Source organism: Aulonocara sp. 'chitande type north' Nkhata Bay, linkage group LG1, assembly GCF_057382095.1.
Source record: "Aulonocara sp. 'chitande type north' Nkhata Bay isolate Kocher_YH1m ecotype deep benthic linkage group LG1, A_spYH_male_GT1.1, whole genome shotgun sequence".
Classification (NCBI taxonomy): Eukaryota; Metazoa; Chordata; class Actinopteri; order Cichliformes; family Cichlidae; genus Aulonocara; species Aulonocara sp. 'chitande type north' Nkhata Bay.
The window spans coordinates 7,961,515-7,980,652 of record NC_141344.1 but is presented as its reverse complement, the minus strand read 5'-3'; the positions used below and the strand labels follow the sequence as shown (position 1 = coordinate 7,980,652).

General features: G+C 37.8%; 3 protein-coding genes across 4 annotated transcripts in view; all 3 read right to left on the bottom strand.

Moving 5' to 3' along the window:
• Positions 1-772: 772 nt before the first annotated feature.
• Positions 773-9,331, bottom strand: fam219b (family with sequence similarity 219 member B). The gene is made up of 7 exons (XM_086313347.1): positions 8,622-9,331; positions 6,634-6,742; positions 5,813-5,906; positions 5,607-5,684; positions 4,575-4,626; positions 3,095-3,245; positions 773-3,004 (listed from the first exon to the last, which is right to left on the bottom strand). The coding sequence occupies exons 1-6, from the start codon at positions 8,694-8,696 to the stop codon at positions 3,096-3,098; spliced, it is 558 nt and encodes a 185-aa protein (XP_086169473.1). The 5' UTR covers positions 8,697-9,331; the 3' UTR covers positions 773-3,004; position 3,095.
• Positions 9,332-10,342: 1,011 nt separating this feature from the next.
• Positions 10,343-13,001, bottom strand: cox5ab (cytochrome c oxidase subunit 5Ab). Its single transcript, XM_086313442.1, has 5 exons — positions 12,842-13,001; positions 11,182-11,298; positions 10,950-11,071; positions 10,683-10,805; positions 10,343-10,472 (listed from the first exon to the last, which is right to left on the bottom strand). Exons 1-4 carry the CDS (start codon positions 12,912-12,914, stop codon positions 10,692-10,694), a joined length of 426 nt encoding a protein of 141 aa, XP_086169568.1. The 5' UTR covers positions 12,915-13,001; the 3' UTR covers positions 10,343-10,472; positions 10,683-10,691.
• A 1,864-nt stretch (positions 13,002-14,865) lies between these two features.
• The window catches only part of LOC147338623 (synaptosomal-associated protein 25-A-like), a 41,113-nt gene continuing 36,840 nt past the window's right edge, over positions 14,866-19,138 (bottom strand). For both annotated transcript variants that reach the window (XM_086313248.1, XM_086313166.1), the window contains exons 6-8: positions 18,137-18,256; positions 16,846-16,990; positions 14,866-16,265 (exon numbers count right to left, since the gene is read on the bottom strand). In XM_086313248.1, coding sequence (XP_086169374.1) covers positions 16,197-16,265; positions 16,846-16,990; positions 18,137-18,256 — 334 coding nt within the window. In that variant the 3' untranslated portion in view covers positions 14,866-16,196. The remainder of the gene's footprint in view (positions 16,266-16,845; positions 16,991-18,136; positions 18,257-19,138) is intronic.

The window sequence follows — 19,138 nt, the reverse complement described above, 5'->3', positions numbered from 1 at the left end:
ATAGGTGCAGTCTGTAATACTGAATATCTCCTGACAGCAGTGGTTCTGAAACTGTGAGGGGTTGGGTGGGTCCCCACTGGTGGGGCACAGACAAGTTGGAGAAAAATATGAAGTGAAACTAATATAAATAAGGATGGGGAGGGCTGTTAGGGGGGGAAAAAACAAATTAGGCTATTGATGCTGTTGTGCTGATTATTATTAAAGTAACATCTAAGGTGGATTTTTTATTTTTTTTTTTAAATTACTGATTGATGAAAAATGTGATCAAAATGTGCGCGTCCTCTGAGATGTTCCAGGTGTCACTGACAGTTTCAGGTGTGTTTGCAGTTTTTTTACCTAAAAGAAATGGCAGCAAAACACAGAAGAACTATGTGCTATTCTGGTGAATGTTCTGCTATGAAACGTAACATTCATGTAAATGTAAATGTAACTAAACACTAAAAGAAAGAGCAAAATGTATTCTGATAGAGCAACAATGGTTCAGTAGCATAAAATCTTTGAGGGACATGACAAAAGGTTGTTCTACAAATTCCCCAAATCTTATTTTGACTGAGAGTCTGTGGGATGTCCAATCCATAAAGGTCCAGGACTCAAAAAAAATCCAGGATTTAAAGCTGCAAATGTCTACGTGCCTGATATTACAGGAAACCTTGAGAAGTTTTAAAGAGTTCATGAGTTTTAATATCTTGAAAATCCACATAGTAGCAGGCAAGTGGTTACTACCCATTTACCAAAGAACTAATAATAGCTAATCAAAAATAAGACACATAAGCATAATCAACTGATTTTTATTTTTTAATGTAAACCAATTAACAATACAATTCAAATAAAAAGATTAGCATTTACCATCATAAAAAAAACAACCTGTTATTGCATTTTGCACGCAACAACACTATCTCATCACAGGGATGTACACCATACAGATTGTCCCAATAGTTGCATAGTACAGGTGAGTCAAGTGTACTTGCTACTGACCACTGGTGTTAAGTGCAAAATTGTATGTACATAAGAACGTGCAGAGCCAGGGCCGGCGTCAATACACTATAAATTCAGCTGGTCCATTATAAAGCATTTAGTTCACACCTGTATCGAGTAACTCACACTTAAGTGTTATAGTAGAATCAGCTTTTATTCCTTAAACAACCACATTACAACCAAGTAGTGCTGGGAGGAGATGGTGTGCGTGACAAATACTAGTAAGGTAAGATTTTCTAACACCTTACAGTGCAAAGGTGTAAGGGGAAAAAAGGAACTGATTCCAACTTTGTAAAGTACAAACCAAGGTTCCTACTTTGTCATTGCACAAAATGTCACTTTTCCAGTCCTCAATTTGTTATGTTGATCAAGTGGTATGCTATATCATTGATTCACACCACTGAGAGTTAACATCACAGCAAAGGAAGTAACAGAGTGGCCAGTATCTCAGTAAAAATAGCAGCCACATGTCCTCCCTGCACTTGACTCGTTGTGCAGTTTCCTAATTTCTATTTCGTAAATGTAAGTGGAAAACCAAATCATTTCTATTTATGATCATACACCCACCCATCCATCCATCACTCACGCATGCACACACATACACACAAATAAATCTCCTGAGAAGTGATCACTACCACTTACTCTGACATTTAACATCTTTTCCTTTTACTACGGTTTCAAACAGTTAACAGTAAAATATCACCCAGGCTGTAGCATGTCAGTGAACACATACATTTTTAAAAGTGGAAAAAGAAAAATTGTCTTCCAGTTTAATTTTTTTCAGTACATAAGTGCGTCCATTATGTAGGCATCAGCAATACATAACACAGAAAATGAGGCCAACATATAGTATAAGCTTAATAAAATAACATAAGGCTGGACTAAAAGTTTGATTCTAATGGTGATCTGCTGTCATGTTATCGTGTCACAATAGTTAGTGTCTTCAACAAATAATGACAAATATATATATATATATAAATAAAATAAAGTAACTCTTAGTTGAATCATACCCTGAATGAGGCTCTAAATCAAAATGCTACATATCCATCTTTGAACACAAAAGTTTTTAACATAAATCCATACTTGAATTTTTCTCAACCACACCATGTTACTTAATGCATATCGAATAAAAAAAACTGAAATGCAAATGTCACATAATGACTTCTATGAAGTCCAAATGTAGTTAAATGTATCAAAGCACTTTATTCCATCTGCTCACAGCTGTGCCTTAAACAGCAGTGTGGCATTTGCCAACTAGAATACTAGTATGCTTCACTTTCTCCTTATCCAGTCCTGTCCAATGACCTTTTTTTTGTTTTGTTTTTTTTAAGGAGATGATGGCTTAGTCCTCCTCGGTTTGTCGCAGTTTTCTCAATTACAACTTGTAAAACGTAGTGACCTTTTATAGTGATTATTTGTGTTATTAATGAGTCCACTCAAAAACTATATCTTTCAGATTGTAAGTAGTTATTTTTGTTGAGACATGACTATTTATGTGGTGGCCATTTCATTTAGGAATAAAACTCAAATGTAATTTTAAAGAAAAAAAAATAGTTAATACTTCAGTGATCTGGGAATGTCATTGATAAAACAAGGTACAATTACTTCATGTAGCTGTTGGTTGATAACTGGGTAATGCAGATTCACCAAAGAGCTGAAACAGTAAGACTGTATAGCATATCTGTATGCATGTCATGCTTAGAGGGTTGCACAAGTAACTGCCTGATTACAAAAGACAGTAACCAGTTCACCCTTGGGTTAACAAGGGCATCATCCTAAATGTTGAATTAATCTGTTAGGAGCAGTAGTGTAGTTAGCATTTCACACAGTCCTATTTTTTTTAAGAAACAAAAGAAAAAAAGAATAAATAAAAAAAAATAGGTCAAGCTTTGGGGTCACAGTGGATAAGGCTTGTTCTCACGTCCACCTGCATTTTCAAAGGGGGTTGAGCAATCTCAGTGCACGCAGTCCTGCATGAAGAGGTGTTTGGCTTTAGAGCTGGAAGTCCTCTAGCAGTGCAGCAGTGGAGCTGCGTGACAAAGAAGGCGTCAGGCACCAGTCATTAAAGTAAGCTGAAGCAGGAGCCAAGACTTTGTTAGATTTGAGTCACTGCACTGACATCACTGTATGGGGCAGGACGGGCCCTCAGAGCAGCAGCACACAGAGGAGCCCATGGCTTTGGGTGGAATCAGGTCCAGGTCCTCATCGTCAGGGATCTCATCCAGGCGATAGCCATCCTGAAGCAGCTGCTTGCTCAAATCAGGATGGATCTGGAGAGCAAAGACAGAATATAAGTGAGATGTGATGCAACCAGAATAGTGTAACCACTTAAAAATAATGTTACTTAATGAATTTTTACATGGAAAGTCTGCCCCCCTCAAAATTACATATTTAAAGGCAAGTCTATCAAGGGCTGCTGCACTCTGTGAGAGGCTGTGCTCATGAAGTAGAACAGTTCATTTATTAAACAGAAGGCATATGATTTGATTCCCTGGCTCTTGATGAGTACCAGTCCATTTAGCACATAGTTTTGTAAGCCAGCTTGGAAGTGTTGTTATGTTATTTTGTTATGTTACTTTATTATATTCGTTTTGGAATGTAAATCTTTAAAAATCAATGCAGCCTTGATCAAACTTAAAACACTAATGTCAGAAACATTGTGGTGACAATGTGGAAGTCATTCAGCTGTAATGTATCCATTATAGCTGACAACCTCTGAAGTCTTCTTTAGCAAACACTTCTGGGACATGTAAAAGGGTCCAAATTCATGATGGGGGTATCTACTTGCATCCTGCATGCTGGACAGTAAACTTGAAAGTGTCTAAAGCTTTTGTCACCAGAAAACCTTCAAAAAACCCACCAACCTCAAGAGGAAGGAACTGGAAGTGAAACATGCCAAGTTATTTCCAGATTTTATGACTCAGTCTCTGCATGTCTTGTTAGAATAGAACAAGACAGTTTGCCACAAGGTACAAACCAAGATAATAATCTTAAATCACGAGACTCAGTGCCTGGGAAAGACAAATAACAGAAGTAAAACTTATCCTTTATTCTCACATTTATTCACAAATGTACTCAGTACATGTCGTTTCTAGCATGCGTACAAATTCAAACAAAAAACAATTTGCTACCAGTTGTGAATGTCTGATGCATTTCTGGTGCAGCTGTAAATGAGCTGCTTGCTGAATGACCTTTGTTGGCATAATAATCATGTGCTTCAGCCAATACCTTTTTGATTAGCCTTATCTCGTGCTTTCTTGCTTTGTGGTAAGTCTCTCTTCTGTATTCATTGAGAGATTTGAATGCTAATGAAGAAAAAAAAATCCCAAGGTTGCATGTAATTTGGTGGTGCAAAGGGTAGTGTGTTCAGTGGTCTCGTTTCAGTGGTGTGTGCTGACAAGTCAATCCAATGTGTTTGTGAAAAAAGCACCAAAGCACCAAGGCAGGGAGCTAAAATTAAAACAAAAATCAAAAAGCCAGATTTGATAAGAACATAAACTATAGTTCAGCATGCTGTGGCTAAAAGTCACCCAACCAGTTTGACACAATGCTAACAGATTCGAAGAGAATCTAAAAAATGTCCTGTGGAAATAACTCACCTCAGCTGAAGAGTATCCAGAGGAATACTGCTCAAAATCAATCTCCTCATCACTGTTAAGACATGAAGGACAGATTCTTCATAACTTAGGAGGCACAATTTTAGAAAGCAAATTGAGAACCCAGTGAAGAAAATTAAGGTTAGACTGAATTACAGAAAATGGGCCTGTTTTAATTTAACAGTTAGGAAAATACTTGTACAGACCAAGTTATTAAACGCTATTCATTATAGTAACTTTACTTATATGCATACATGCTGTTGCCTTTGGACTACATTCGTATATTCTGTGTTACAGTTTATATCAAATTCATTATCGATCGCACATCATGAGTGTACTTTATAATCTGGCTTCTTGGCCTTCATTAGCCCAGAAGCACTGGTATACTTTCTATTTACAAAACTATACTGGACAAATACCCACATCTTATTCTATGTAATCGCTTGTCTTTTACAAACAGCTGCTGTGATTTTACCTCTTCTAGATTCCTCCACTTTTAAGGACCCAAACACCAATCATAATGCACTATATGTTAATGTTTTGAGCTTGCTGGAAGAGTTCAAAACTCCTATAAATAAATATCAAACCTAACAGTGCAACTGTAATTTATGAAGTGTTCTGGTTTGTTTAATATTTGAAATGGTGTGCTTTCTCTTTGACGATTTGAAAAAGACATTGCCTTATGATTTCATATAAACGTAAATTTACACATACATAAATAAATTCAGTCATTTTGATGTGTAAAATTCAACTGTCTACTAAAAGCCTTTTGACTTTTTTTAACAGGTTTACATTTTAGATTGTAGATTGTAGAGTATAGGTTTACAGACACTAACCTGAATTGGTAAGATATGACATATGGTGGGTTAGACATCATGTGGTTATTTAACGTCTAAATGAGTTTAACATCTTGATTCATCTTACATTCTTTGGACAGAGTTAAGTAGGTAAGGATTTGAATGATAACACCAGACCGTTAGTCCTTAGTGTACTACTGTTTTAACCTAATAACATGAATACCAGGTTTGACCATACCTGTCTGAGTCAATTGCAACCAAAGTATCCTCAGCGTGCTGACTCAAAGCAGCATAGCCCTTGTTATATTTCACCATCCTAAAAAACAAACAAACAAACAAACCCAAAAGACAACCAGAAACAACATTAGAATAATAAATCACAGTTCATCTTCATTATGCTGACATCACAAAAAGCTGCTTCCTCTGATATTCTTTTCTTCTGACCTCTTGGCTCCCTGTCTGGGCTGGTGCGTCACTGGAGGCCCCGGTGAGAGAGCTTTCTTCTTCAGCGCTTTCCTCGCCATCTCCCTGTGTTTCTCTTGAGATAACAAAAGACATTTTTGTTAGGGCAGAACTGACCATAGAGGGAGTGGAGAATGAAAGTAAACACTGACAGTTTACACAGGCAGAAAAATTTAACCTATATAACCTATAACCCATTTTCATAACACCTACGAATTTCATAGTGAGTCAGACTAAAAACACTCCTATGCACTTTTAAAAATAAATTGAGATGTATGAACCATTGACTAGAAAAGTTTTGTATCCAATGAAATGTCTAACATCTATTTAGTTAATAAGTAACATGACTTTGGATATAAAGAACATCCCAGGGAGAGGCAGACTGGCAGTGGTTTACCACTCTGTGAAAAACATAAGATGAGAGTCTTATTGTACATTGTACGGGGTATCATTACAAGATTTAGAAAATCCAAAAGAAACTCTGTGCAAGGGACAGGGCCCCAAAAAAAGACTAGGCTAAGATCTTCAGGCCCCTAGGCAGGACTGCATTAAAACAAACAAACAACAACAAAAAAAAAAAAAGAAGAGGAAGATATTTTGTGGCTAAGTTAAGCTGAGAGTGCCCAACAGTGTCATATGACTCAGGATTTGTTTTCCTGCTAGGTGCACATTCAACACAATTCATGCACATCAGCATAAATCACCTCATAAAAACAACAATCACAGGAGGACTGGTGACCTACAGACAGAGATAAAATTGACGTGTTTATGCCACCAACTGTTTGAGGTGAGGAAATACTTACGTAGTTTGAGATGGATGGCTGGCGCTCTGGACATGATGTAAGGTCCTCTTTTTTCCACAGGCCTGATGCCGCCATCTATGCTCTTAGGTCTTGTGCCACTACTTGGCCCCTCAAGTTTCAAAAATTGAAAGCACAATCAGTATCTTACTTAATAAATTACTCAATCATCAGCTTCACTGTCAAAATACAATGTACTGTACAATGAAATGAAGTGACTGTCCTTTATATGGTGAAAATCACTGAAAAGATAAAATGGTTTACATGTTACAATAACAGGGTGGAACAAAAGGACAGAACAAGATATACAGCACCGTGTAAAGTCTTGAAACACCACTAATTTTTTTAAAGTATTTTGATTCCAAGAAGCTGTCTTCTAATCTTTTCACATGTCTTGAGCAACAGTTCTCTCAGCTTTTGAAGGTCTTTCAAAGTTTTTCAAAACCACTTCACACAGACTTATGAAACATTCAACCATGAAAAACACTTAACTTAAGGTATAAAATAGTGTTGCATCTACATATAAGAGAAACCATAAGAAAAACCAATTTCTTATCAGTAGCCTGTTACAAAAAACACATTTGTTCAAAAACTCCACTGACTTCACCAACAAGGTCCGCAAACTTGCACTCATTCCAGATTAAACCATAGGGTCCTTTGATGTTGTCTACCTTTTCGTTTGTATACCTACCTACAACCGAGGCATTGGAGACAGTCATTAAATGAGTATAGTAAGAGTAAAGAAAGTTCCTTACACAACAGAACCAGCTTTACAATCAGATTTGCACTGCAGTACACTTTTGCCTTACCACCACATGTATCAAAAACAATTAGAATTGCTACAGACATAAGCACGGATGTACCATGGGCTCCCCCTATAACCCATTGTACATAACCTTTACACAGAGGAAGTGGAAATTAAAGCTTTGGGCTCCTTCAAAGGGATAACACCTAGCCACTGGTACTGATACATGGATGACAACTGGGTCAAAAAACAAGTAGAAGCCTATACCAAACAAATCAACAGTGGATAAAAACAAGGTTCACCAGGGAGGATACGAAGCATAATAGGTTATTGTCCCTGGTCTGTGCTGTGATCATTGAGGAGGATAGAAGCCTAAACCTTTAAGTTTACTGGAAACACACACTTTCCACCAGCCACTGGAACACAAACTTGGGATAGCCAACACTCTATAGCACCGACAGAAAGAAAAGTAATATAGGTGTGTAAAGAAAGCTCTTAAAACATGCGGTTATCCCAGTTGGACTTTTGTCAAATCAGCAAAGATGCATATGAATGAATGCCAGTCACCAACCAGGAAGAAAGAATCAAAATTGTAACAGCACTGCTGTATTTTATGTAGCAGGTTTGTCACAGAAACTCAGGAGGATTTTCTCCCAACATGGCTTCCCAGTGTATTTCAGACCAAGCAACAGCCTTATTTTCATGCACACTTGCACAAGTTAAAAAAAAAAATCACTGCAACTATTTCCCATTTTTGCAGAACAATATACAGAAATGAGAAGCTACCCAAGACAATTGCACAGTACTGTACATCAGTCAAATATTATTGTAATTAATCATCTTTTTAGAAAAATATCCTAGTGCTATTATTTACAAAACAGAAATAGAAACTGAATTAATTAGTTAATATGTTTAATATTGCAACGAATCTCGTTTGGATTCATTTTTGATTTAGCTCCAGCTCCTCCCCAGGGCTGTCTATTACATTGCAGCAGCCAAAGAATATAAGAGAAATTAAAAACTATAGTTTTAGTCCTTTCGATTTGCAAAAACAGCTATACTTCTGATAATTTTTCATTTCACTCACTCTCCATTAATTTCTCCCACACTTATTAAGGTCTATCAACGAAGTCTTGTTCATCCTTATAATGATTTTGAAATGATTTCCCAATTAGCGAAATGTCAAAAATCAAAAGCTAAGCTAGTTAGCTATCCTCCCCCGTTAGCTAGGTTTAGCTGACATTACCGACAAACCCTGCGAATCCTGCTGTGCCTCCAGCAGGGAGTCCTTCTCCGGCTCCTCCAAAATGTCGTTCATCATCTTGGCTTTAGTTGTCACAGTTTACGCCGCAACACACCCATGTTGACAGCTGCCCCATTGGGAAGGGACTTTTAGTCCATAAGCAAACAGGAACTTCTGTTAGCTAGCTGTGCTCTCGCGGGACAGGTTTCATACTACTTCCGGGAATCAGAAACTTCAAAATAAAACCCTGCTCGACTCGAGAATGTTTCCTTAAATGGTTTATAAAATCATGAAGTACGACAAAGCAGCCCGGCCCAGCTTATTAAGAAAATTGCGGATAAATATTAAAGGGGCCTTAAATGTGTCACTAAACTGTCATAATACTAGACTGTCATATTTGCCAATTAATGTTCACGGTTCAAGTGAAACTAAACGAAAGTTTTTTCAAGCAGTTTCAAGCAATGACTTTGTTTCAAGTTACAGTAATACAATAAATACATTAAGCAAAAATGAATAAGATACACGTATCAATTTAAATATATTATTTACGCAAATATATAGTTACAACCAGGATGATTTCTAGCCTCTCATCGCCACCTGATGGGCAAAAATAAGAGCCCAGAGAGAGGTCTAAAACGGTTGTGACCAAGTGAAAAATAAAAAGTCTACATTTGTATTACATATACACCTAAATATCTGGATAGAAATATTTTATTATTAAAAATAACTTTGGAGTTTTAACATCCATCCATCCATCCGCTTCCCCTTTTCAGGGTCGCGGGGGGCGCTGGAGCCTATCCCAGCTGTCATAGGGCGAGAGGCGGGGTACACCCTGGACAGGTCGCCAGTCTGTCGCAGGGCCAACACACAGGGACAGACAACCATTCGCACTCTCATTCACTCGCACATTCACACCTAGTGGCAATTTGGATTATCCGATTAACCTATCCCCACAAGCTGCATGTCTTTGGACGGTGGGAGGAAGCCGGAGTACCCGGAGGGAACCCACGCAAACACGGGGAGAACATGCAAACTCCACACAGAAAGACCCCGGCCTGATGGTGGAATTGAACTCAGGACCTTCTTGCTGTGCGGCAACAGTGCTAACCACCGTGCTGCGAGTTTTAACATAGCATATCTAAACTAGGTTTCTTTAGAAAGCAAGAGGAGCAAAAGGAAACACTTAAAATTCTTTAACTTGGGAATTACTTTAAAAATTACATTTTCATTAGGGTTTCATCTGTGTATATAATATATAAAAATATGAGAATGAGAAACAGTTCAAAATACAAATTAATTGCTCTCTTTGAGATGTAATTACTAGCCCAGCTCTGCATAGTCTACAGTCAGGATCTGCAGCCATCAGGGAGTCTTCTGATTCACTAAAATGGATTTTGCTCACACACTTCTTTTGCTCCTTTGATCGTCTTCAGCCTCCTGTTTGCTTGCGACCCTGGAGGTTTTGTAGTGGGGGTTTTTTTTTGTTGTTTGTTTTTTTTTAATTTATAGGCAATAAACATGGGTACTGTAAGGACTGACTAAAATCTAAAACACTGGTTCATCGAATTCATCATGACCATCCGTTTAAAAAAAAAAAATGCTACAGTTCCTATCCTTTTAAATAGAGTTCAGCTGGTTATTATCTATTCTTCACATCAGATATTTATGAAGGTGTAATTAAGTACATCAAAGGATGTATTAGTCATAGACAAAGAACAAGCACACATCATCAATTTCTGGTTTATTTATAAGGTCCATTATTTTGTACACCACAGGACAGCTAGGATTTAAACAATATTGACAATTCAGCATGGAGAGAATCGGGAAAGCTCATCTCTTTATACATCTAATAACCTGAGGAAAGAGAAACAAAACAAGTTTGCAATTGAAAGTACGTAACGGGCCACATAATCTGCAATAATATTGTGCAATAAAGTAGAACAGCATGCAAATGCACAGTTCGAGGTAGCACTGGGCAGCATCAGTTACTAATGCCTGAAGCAATTCTTTTTAAAATCCACACTGCCCATCCAGGTAGCATGCTGCAGTATGGTGCAGTCTCACCTTGATAATCTACAACTTGTCAATTCCCAGCTCTTCTGGTGTTGAAATGCCGAGTTCTGTGAGGGTGGGCTTTAGCTCTTGGATCAGGTAGGGATAGATGTCTTTATGGGGGCCTGCTTTGTCCTAAGATAAAGATAAAAATGTGATCAGCTGTAAGGCACAAAAAAATCCTAACAAGGTGTACATCCAATTGTAATCTCAAAGACTACGATTTATGTGACTTCATTTCCTCTAATGGCATATTTTATTGAAATGAGTCTTACACACCTTGACAGCTTCAAGGATGCGGATGGCACTGGCCAGGTCGTTCAGCCTCCGACAAGCTCTTAATGCCGAATCCAAGATCTTGGGTTCAGGTACCAAATCATATCCAATTAGGGTGTTCATTCCTGTGTGTGTGTTTAGTTTACAGAAGTAGCAACGTCATTTTAAAGTTATGATTTTTAGAGTAACCCTCATTTGAACTATAACAATACAAAAATAATCCACTCAAAGTCACCTTTCCTGAGTTCCCAAGCATCTAAGTCAGGCTTGCTGAAGTAAGTGACCCAACGGGAATCAAACTCCTCATCTGTCTCCACCTTTCCATGGGAGTAGCACCTGGAGGCCAAGGGAGCTTGAAAAAAGGATTCAATAAATAAGTTTCAAGGACATACTTGTATTACATACATACATAAATAATACAGTTTAAAACTGAACTAATTTGGACTTAAAAAAACATACATTTATTTTTTTTGTTACCCGAGACAAAGAAAGTTCTAAAACACTGTATTGTACTTAAAGTAAATAAAACATTCCAGGTCCTTAATCAAACATACACACAGTGACATTTTAAACTTTTGGAACACACTGTAAAATTACCTGCATCTACAAATGAACAGGAAGTGCATCTTGGTGCTGAACCATAGTAATAAACATTTACCTTTTTAAATAGATATCAAAAGCATTTTTAACAAACAATATATTTTAAAACAATATGTTCATTTTGCTGTTAAACTGATTTTTTTTCCACAGTACTCAAAGCCCCACTGCTCTTCGCATGGCCTTATCATTAACAGTGCTGCTTCTTATCACTTTTCACTCTGGCTGAATGCAACCTCAGAGGCTTTTGAACAAGGGTACATTGTCAAAAACCTTCTAATTCCTTTTCATTTCTACTCTGGTATGAAATTGCATTTTATACACAGAAACAGAACTCAAAGTACTGTACCAAAGTTATAAATCCCAGCGGCATTACAGAAAGAGTGAAAACACGCACAACAGTAGTCGTTACACATTTTGAGGGAGTAAAGTGAAATAGGGTCATGCAATTTATTGCTACATCGCCTTGATCACAGTAGCTGGTGTTTGCGTGTACATTTGAAGACGTAAACGAGTTTGGTTTCAGTTTCTTTATTTCCAGTGTAGGAAGCCAGCAAACTAAGAATTTGTCGTAGAGAGGAGGTCACTGAACAAACTGTTATGCATTATGGATAATCCAGATGACCCTCTGCACCGCTTACTGGACAGGCAGCAGAGCACCTTCTTAAACTAACTGAAGGACAGATAGTGAAAACCACTTCTACCAAATACTGTAATGCCTCCATTTATTTAGTCCAACAATCCTGAATAATGATTAACTTTTTACATAGCACTCATTAATGTTCTAAACCCGTCTGCCATATACCGTCAACTAACATTAGATGACCTGCACAGGTGAGCTCGGGTCGGTTATTTCAGGAGAACAGCAGCATTAAAAAGGCCAAAAATACATACTCATGGTGTAAATCTTAGATCAAACTCTGTAGCATTGTGATTTGCATTCAATTTTGACCATAGTTCAGCGTGTTGATATGAGCTGCGTGCAAACTGCGGTCGCTGACTCTCTCAAACAAACCGAGGAGGGTCATCGCAAGGTCGTGACTTTTACGCTTTAATTCACTTCGCGCCTCAATATTTAAATCACACAACGAAAGGTGAAAACACCAGACTATTTTAATTTCAGACCCTTAAACACAGCAGGTCACAACTTTAATTCAATGTCACCCCATGTTAGCTTCTAGCTACATACAAGCACACAGGGTTAGCTAAGCTAGCTGGGTAGCTATACGAGCCCATTTTACTTAATTTATCACACAGTTTGTTTAATTTCAAGTAAGGTGCAAAGCAGACGGTCCTACCTGAGTAGCAGGGTCGTGACCGAGTCAGACTCCGCGCTCCTGAAGCTGACAGTCGGAAAACGGCACGGAACATGTTACCGCACTGGATACTAACCGTCCTGTACGTGCTAGAAAGGGGTACTCTGGACCTACGGAAGGACACGACGAGGGCGCCATGGTCACGTGACTGAACGAAGCCAGCCGAATGCCTCCTCCAGGCCGTTGACGTGAGCGATTTGTTTTTTGTTGTTTTTTTGTTTTTTGTTGTTGTTGTTTTTTTTGTTTGGGTTTTTTTGCTACTATAAAGTAATATATAAATATATTGATTTAACAATAAAATTTCTAAAAAGAATTTTTTTCTTCTTGCTCATTTATATTTTTTTCATTTTAGTTTCCATTTTATTTTTAGTTTCGTTTTCCAATTATGGAAAATTAGTATTATGCCCAATATAGTCATATATGCAGAAATAAAAGTTATTACAGTTTTATATTTTCGAATTTTGCGTTGAATTTTTGCTTTCACTTATCTTCTTTTGGCTGCTTCCTTTAGGGGTCGCCATAGCTGAGTATCGATGCTCACAATATCCCGATCATCCTCCTCTGTCAGCCCAATCCTCTGCATGTACTCCTTCACTAAATACACGAATCTTCTCCGTGGTCATCCTCCTTTCCACCTGTCTGGCAGTTCCATCTTCGAAATCATTTGTCCGTCCCATAATTACATCAGTTAAGCAGAGGTTTGGCTAGCAAACTAGTTTGGCTTCATAAGCTAAACTAGTTTAATAGTTTTATATATTAGACTAGTAAACTAATTTAATAGTGGAGTAGACTAGTAAATTACTAAACTAAAATTCATATTTCAAGTTGGTACAGTGTAACACCACTGGTAATGGCCTATAACACCAGCAGAGGGAGCTGTTGGTTTTAAAATATAGTCTTTAGCCCTCTGGTTGTAACAGCACGAGTAATTTTCTAGTATGGCTGCAGGTGCAGCCCAAGTCAAAGAAGTGGAAGATGTCAATGCAAAACACAAATGATCAAATACTTTAGAGTTTTCAAATACTGATTTATGTGGGGGTTGTCTGTAGTCACATGACAGGCCTTTGCTGTGGATGTAACTAAGGTACAGTGGATCACTCTGTCATGTGTTGATTCAAGTTTGTGTGTGTGTGTGTGTGTGTGTGTGTGTGTGTGTGTGTGTGTGTGTGTGTGTTCTTAGTGACGCGGTGAACTGTAATCCCCCCTAAGCCCAGAGCACCACAGTAGATGTCCATTAGTGTAATGTGTTGCTGCACATCTTTCCTTCTCTGTCTCTGCCTGTCTCTTTCTATCTTTCTCTATCCGAGTCAGGCTTTTATTTTCTTCTTTTCTCTGTAAATATCCATGTTGATGTTGTATGTTTAGGCATTTAGCCTCAATTTCAGAATTCCTTTAAACATGTAATTATAAGCTCCCTGACCTCTGACCTCACCATGGAACAGCAGCAGAAAAAAAAACATTTTCTTAAATTGGATTTACACAGAACATTCATGTTCCCATATGAGTTTGAAATGATATTAGACTCTTATAAGAGTCTTTACAATTTAAGTTACTGTTCTTATGTAAAGTCATCTGGAATAAGAATAGAAATTCAAAAATTCACCATAAAGTGAAAAATGAGATGATACAGATATCATGAAACCTCAAAATGTTTCCAAGAAGCCAAAACTTCTGAGTTCATTTATTCTCTTAAGCCTATCTCTTGAGCCTACCCCAGCTCATAGGGCAAGGGGTGGAGTACACTGTTCAACTATTCCAGATAAAATCCATACATGTCAATTACACTGTGGCTCTGATTCCTTGCATAACAATTATTGTACTTTATTCTGAAGAAAGACATAAAAAATACAGAATCTGAAAATGCTACTACAATTGTTAACCAACTCACACACTCAGATTAGGTGTTAACTTGTGTGTAGTGTAACACTGCAGACATTTAACGCCATTACTCAAACTGTTTTCTCACCACCTCCACTCTGTTCCAAAAAAAGGAAGAAAACTCAGTATGATTCTACAGTTATGATAGTTTTATTGGCATTTTCCAAGGTTTTATTTTACAGTGATGGTCACAGTTTGGAAAGGTAAAGAGACATGAAACAAAGAGTGGCACCATTGCAGATAAATACGGGTCCCTCCTCTGTGTGGCCTACATAGTAGCATGCGGTTTCCATGTTGGGGTATATTTGCTTGTTTAACTGAATTAATTTGTGTTTTCTAGCAGCAGATGGACATGCATAATACGTTTAATGCACTACTTTATATTGCTAGGGTTGGATCATGAATAAATTGTAGCATGGTACGTGAATAAGTTGTTGGATTGATTGCTTGACCTCTGACCTCCATCAAAGCCTCACATCCTTGTACATTCACTGTGATTAATGCTAATATTTGTCTGATTATCAATGATGCTATTCAGACCATAAGAAACTGCAGTTGTTCACCTACACACCAAGCCTTATAAGCGGTGGCTTTTATAGATTTCAATGCATTAAACAAACATTTTGCTTTTGTTTTTAAATGGTCAGATTTCGCTCCCTGAGGAAAAATACTTGTTCTATACAGTTTAAATGGCATTATATTCTTTTAAGACTGCTCTGTTAATTGAGTTGATAAAATACCAGTGTATAGTCTTGACCAGAAAGCCACATCTTCATCCAAATGGCCCAGACACTTGGTCAACTATGGCCATTAAATGTATTTAAACAGTAGCCTTGGTAATAAACAGTAAAGGCTGCATGTTCATTTGGTAACTTCAAATCAGTGTGGCCTTATTGGTACTGTAGCATCACAACATCTTAACTGTTGAATACACTGTGTGACAACACCAGAATACTGATATGAGTGAAGGACATTTTGAAACGGGGGGTACATACAACTTATCTTACACATATACTTTTTTTTAAAAAAAAAAAGAAAGAATGATGAAGAAAACAGGACACGTGATCTAAATCACTGAAACCATTAAAGAAACACTATGTACAGCATGGAAAGAGTTTGACTGGTGGTTGTGTAACTATTTTTTTTAAACAAAATTAGATGAGCAACATCACAGAACAACACTGACAACAAGGACTGGAAGTGATGCAGGAGTTGGATGGGCGAGCAGAGCAACGTGTGATATGTGCATGTGTGCAAAACTCTATCAGTATCACAATAAAAGCATAATTTTGCAGTGCCTGCTACTAAGCAAAGGAAGAGGGCGCCAGGTGTCGATGTTAAGGGCAGGGATAGGTTTGGTTGAGGGTTTCTTTTTTTGTTTGTTTTTGTTTGTTTTTTTGGGGGGGTGGGGGTTAGGGTGACATGGATTAAATAGGGTGAAAGCACTTTTCGCTGTAGTTTAGCCACTGCCCAACATCTTTGTGGCACGCTGGTTGGCCTCATCAATCCTGGTCTTGTTGGAATCAGCCTGAAAGAAAGAAGCACCAACTGTTATAGAGCTCAGGTAGGAAAATGTGGTCAAACCAGTGCTAAAGATTGGAGAGGGGCAAATTAAATGAAGATACTGAATGGATGGATAAAGTATGCAATGGCACGTGAATCAGGAATTCCCCATTAGTGTGTGAAATCGGGGCTAAATCTGATCAAAGTCAGCACAACTGGTTTATATCTGCTGTTATATACCCTGATGCCAAGCCTGTAATCCATTAGCCAACTTCTGTTTTTTCTATACAGTTATATTTTGCACGTATTTTTGTGTTTTATTTGCATTACATAAAATTCCAGCAATGGAACGGTCCAACTACACGTTCTGATTTTAATTCCTTTTTTCGATTTCTGTCTTTTTCTTCTTCTTTTTTTTTTAATGTTTTGAGAAATTATAACCTAATGAGTCAGTCTAGATATATTTCAAAGCGTCATTTTTGAAGCTGACTTGTTTCCATCAAACATCATATATATTTATTATACAGATATAAAACACCATCCCATATCAAATAAACTGAATACTGTTCATGGTAGTGGCATAAAAAGCTCTGACTGTACACTACCTTGTCCATGATCCTGTCAATCTGGCGGTTCTGCGTGTCAATCTCCTGACCCATGTCCAGGGCCATGTGACGCAGGTTGCCAATGATGCCGCCCACCTGCTCCAGGTTCTCATCCATCTCATTCTCCCGAGCATCATCTGTTACCCTGAAAAATTCACAAGGTTGAAGTGAGACTGCTTATTGGCTTAAGGTCAATGGGAGCTGTTGTTGGATTGTGCTGGAGAGCATTTTAATGGAGTTAAATTGCTTCCTAAAAACATGTAATATTAATTTTAAAAAGCCCTTATCCAATCCTTATTCCTTACTAAAAGGTCTTATTCATGCAGCCCCTCAGTTTATCCATTGTCTGTGAGTCATTGTAACTCATTTGCCTCTACAGGAGGGTTTCTTTAAGTCTGGTGTGTTCTGTTTGACTGCCTCTTGCAAACCAAAGGTTTAAATAGAAGGCAGTCGGGTTTCTACCTGTGAGGAATTTCTGCTCTCACTGAAATCATATAGACAGAAAAGTAGAAAAGCCTGCCCTACTGGCACAAAGGAAATACCTGTACATGCTCTAACTTAAAATATTAGCATTATTGGTGACCATTTTCTACTGTGAAGTACGTGCACAACAGAAAATAGGTTAACACATAACACATCTGCTTTAAGAAGGAAACACTAACTACTACAGTGTTTTTGTCTCTAGTGAGAATGAAGGGTTAGAAACATCACGTTTAAAAGTACAAATGTTCACCTTTCAGACAGCAAATTACATAACTAGGTATTACTGAATGACTTTCAACATGAGGGCTGAGATCCCTCTGGTAAGCCAAAGATAGGTTTCAGGTAATTAAGCTGCGATACATAAATAAAAATAAGTTTTTGCTTTAAATGGTTAAACGCTGATATAGGTTCAAAATGTTGTCGTGGGAACTATTATTGTGTTGATATAAATATCGAATTAATGCATAATTAAAGAGATATTGCTGCAGACTGAAATGTCTCCACAGTTCGTCAGTATTTACATCTTTAAACATTAAACTGATATACAATTTGATCTGTTCCTGAGGCGAAACTCAGTTGAGAGATTACAGTCACATTGTGCATAAGGAAGGAAAACAGTTACTTAAAGAGTCACATGAACAGTCGGCTCCAGGATATGCCTCCAGTCATTACATAATTACATACATAAACACTACCACATATCTCATTTTGCACAACAACCAAACCTGAGCATTTATGCACAGAGTCAGACACAAACAAGCAAGCTTGGGGCGTACACAAACCAACACCTACACACATGAATGGTTACCTGCGGATGAAGCCCCCACTGATGGCCATCTGTTCGCGTTCGTCCACCACTCGTGCCCCCGGCTGGCTGTTCACCACTCCATCCTGGTTCCCTCCCCAGGCCTGGCCCCCGCCCTTAATCCTACCACACATACAGTTCAGTCAGAGTCAGTGTAGCTTTTTATTCTGTGTGTGTATGTTTATGTGTGTGCATGTATATGCATGTTTGTTAATGACTGAATGGTTGTGTATGTGTGTATTTGTGGGCTGGTTTGTGTATCTGAGTAAACATGTAAGGCAGCCAGTGAGTGTGAATGTGAGTAAGCAGCTTTATCCATGTGGATTTATTTCTTGCTATTTACAATCAAAACATATATATATGAATATATGTTTAGAAGACACTGCAGATGGTTTTAAGCCAATTAGCCACCTAAAAGCAACATGCCAGCCACGTATGATAAGGTTACATACATGCATTTGCAGTCTGTTAGCAAATAATTGATCTAACATGCAGATCAATTGAATCCAACACAGTAAGCTTCAATGTGGCTTATGCAAGAAAGGAATTAAAAGTTTAAAAACAAAACTTCTCCCACAAGCACATACAGAAAAGCACAAACACTGAACACAACAAGCAGTCTCCAGACAGAAGACACACAAACACAGAGATGTAAACATGCAGTGAGGAGACATGCAAGGCAGAAACATGATATTTGACATGAAAAAGGAAAAATGTAAAAAAGGCAAAGGATCCGATACATGCTCTATCTATTAAAAGAAAGCCGTTAGATCCAATGTGATTTAAAAAAAAAAAAAAAGCATATTAATTTAAAAAAAATAAATCCCTAAACATACAATGTGATCATTTTGCATGGAAGACTTGCTAAAACCAGCCCTTCATTTCATCTGGATGGATAGATCAGTAGGAGGATTCACTGCATACAGTCAAATAAGCAAATGTAATTCTTAACATTTGTTTTACAATGCTTGGAATATCTGGTAGGTGAAGATTTCCACTTAGGTA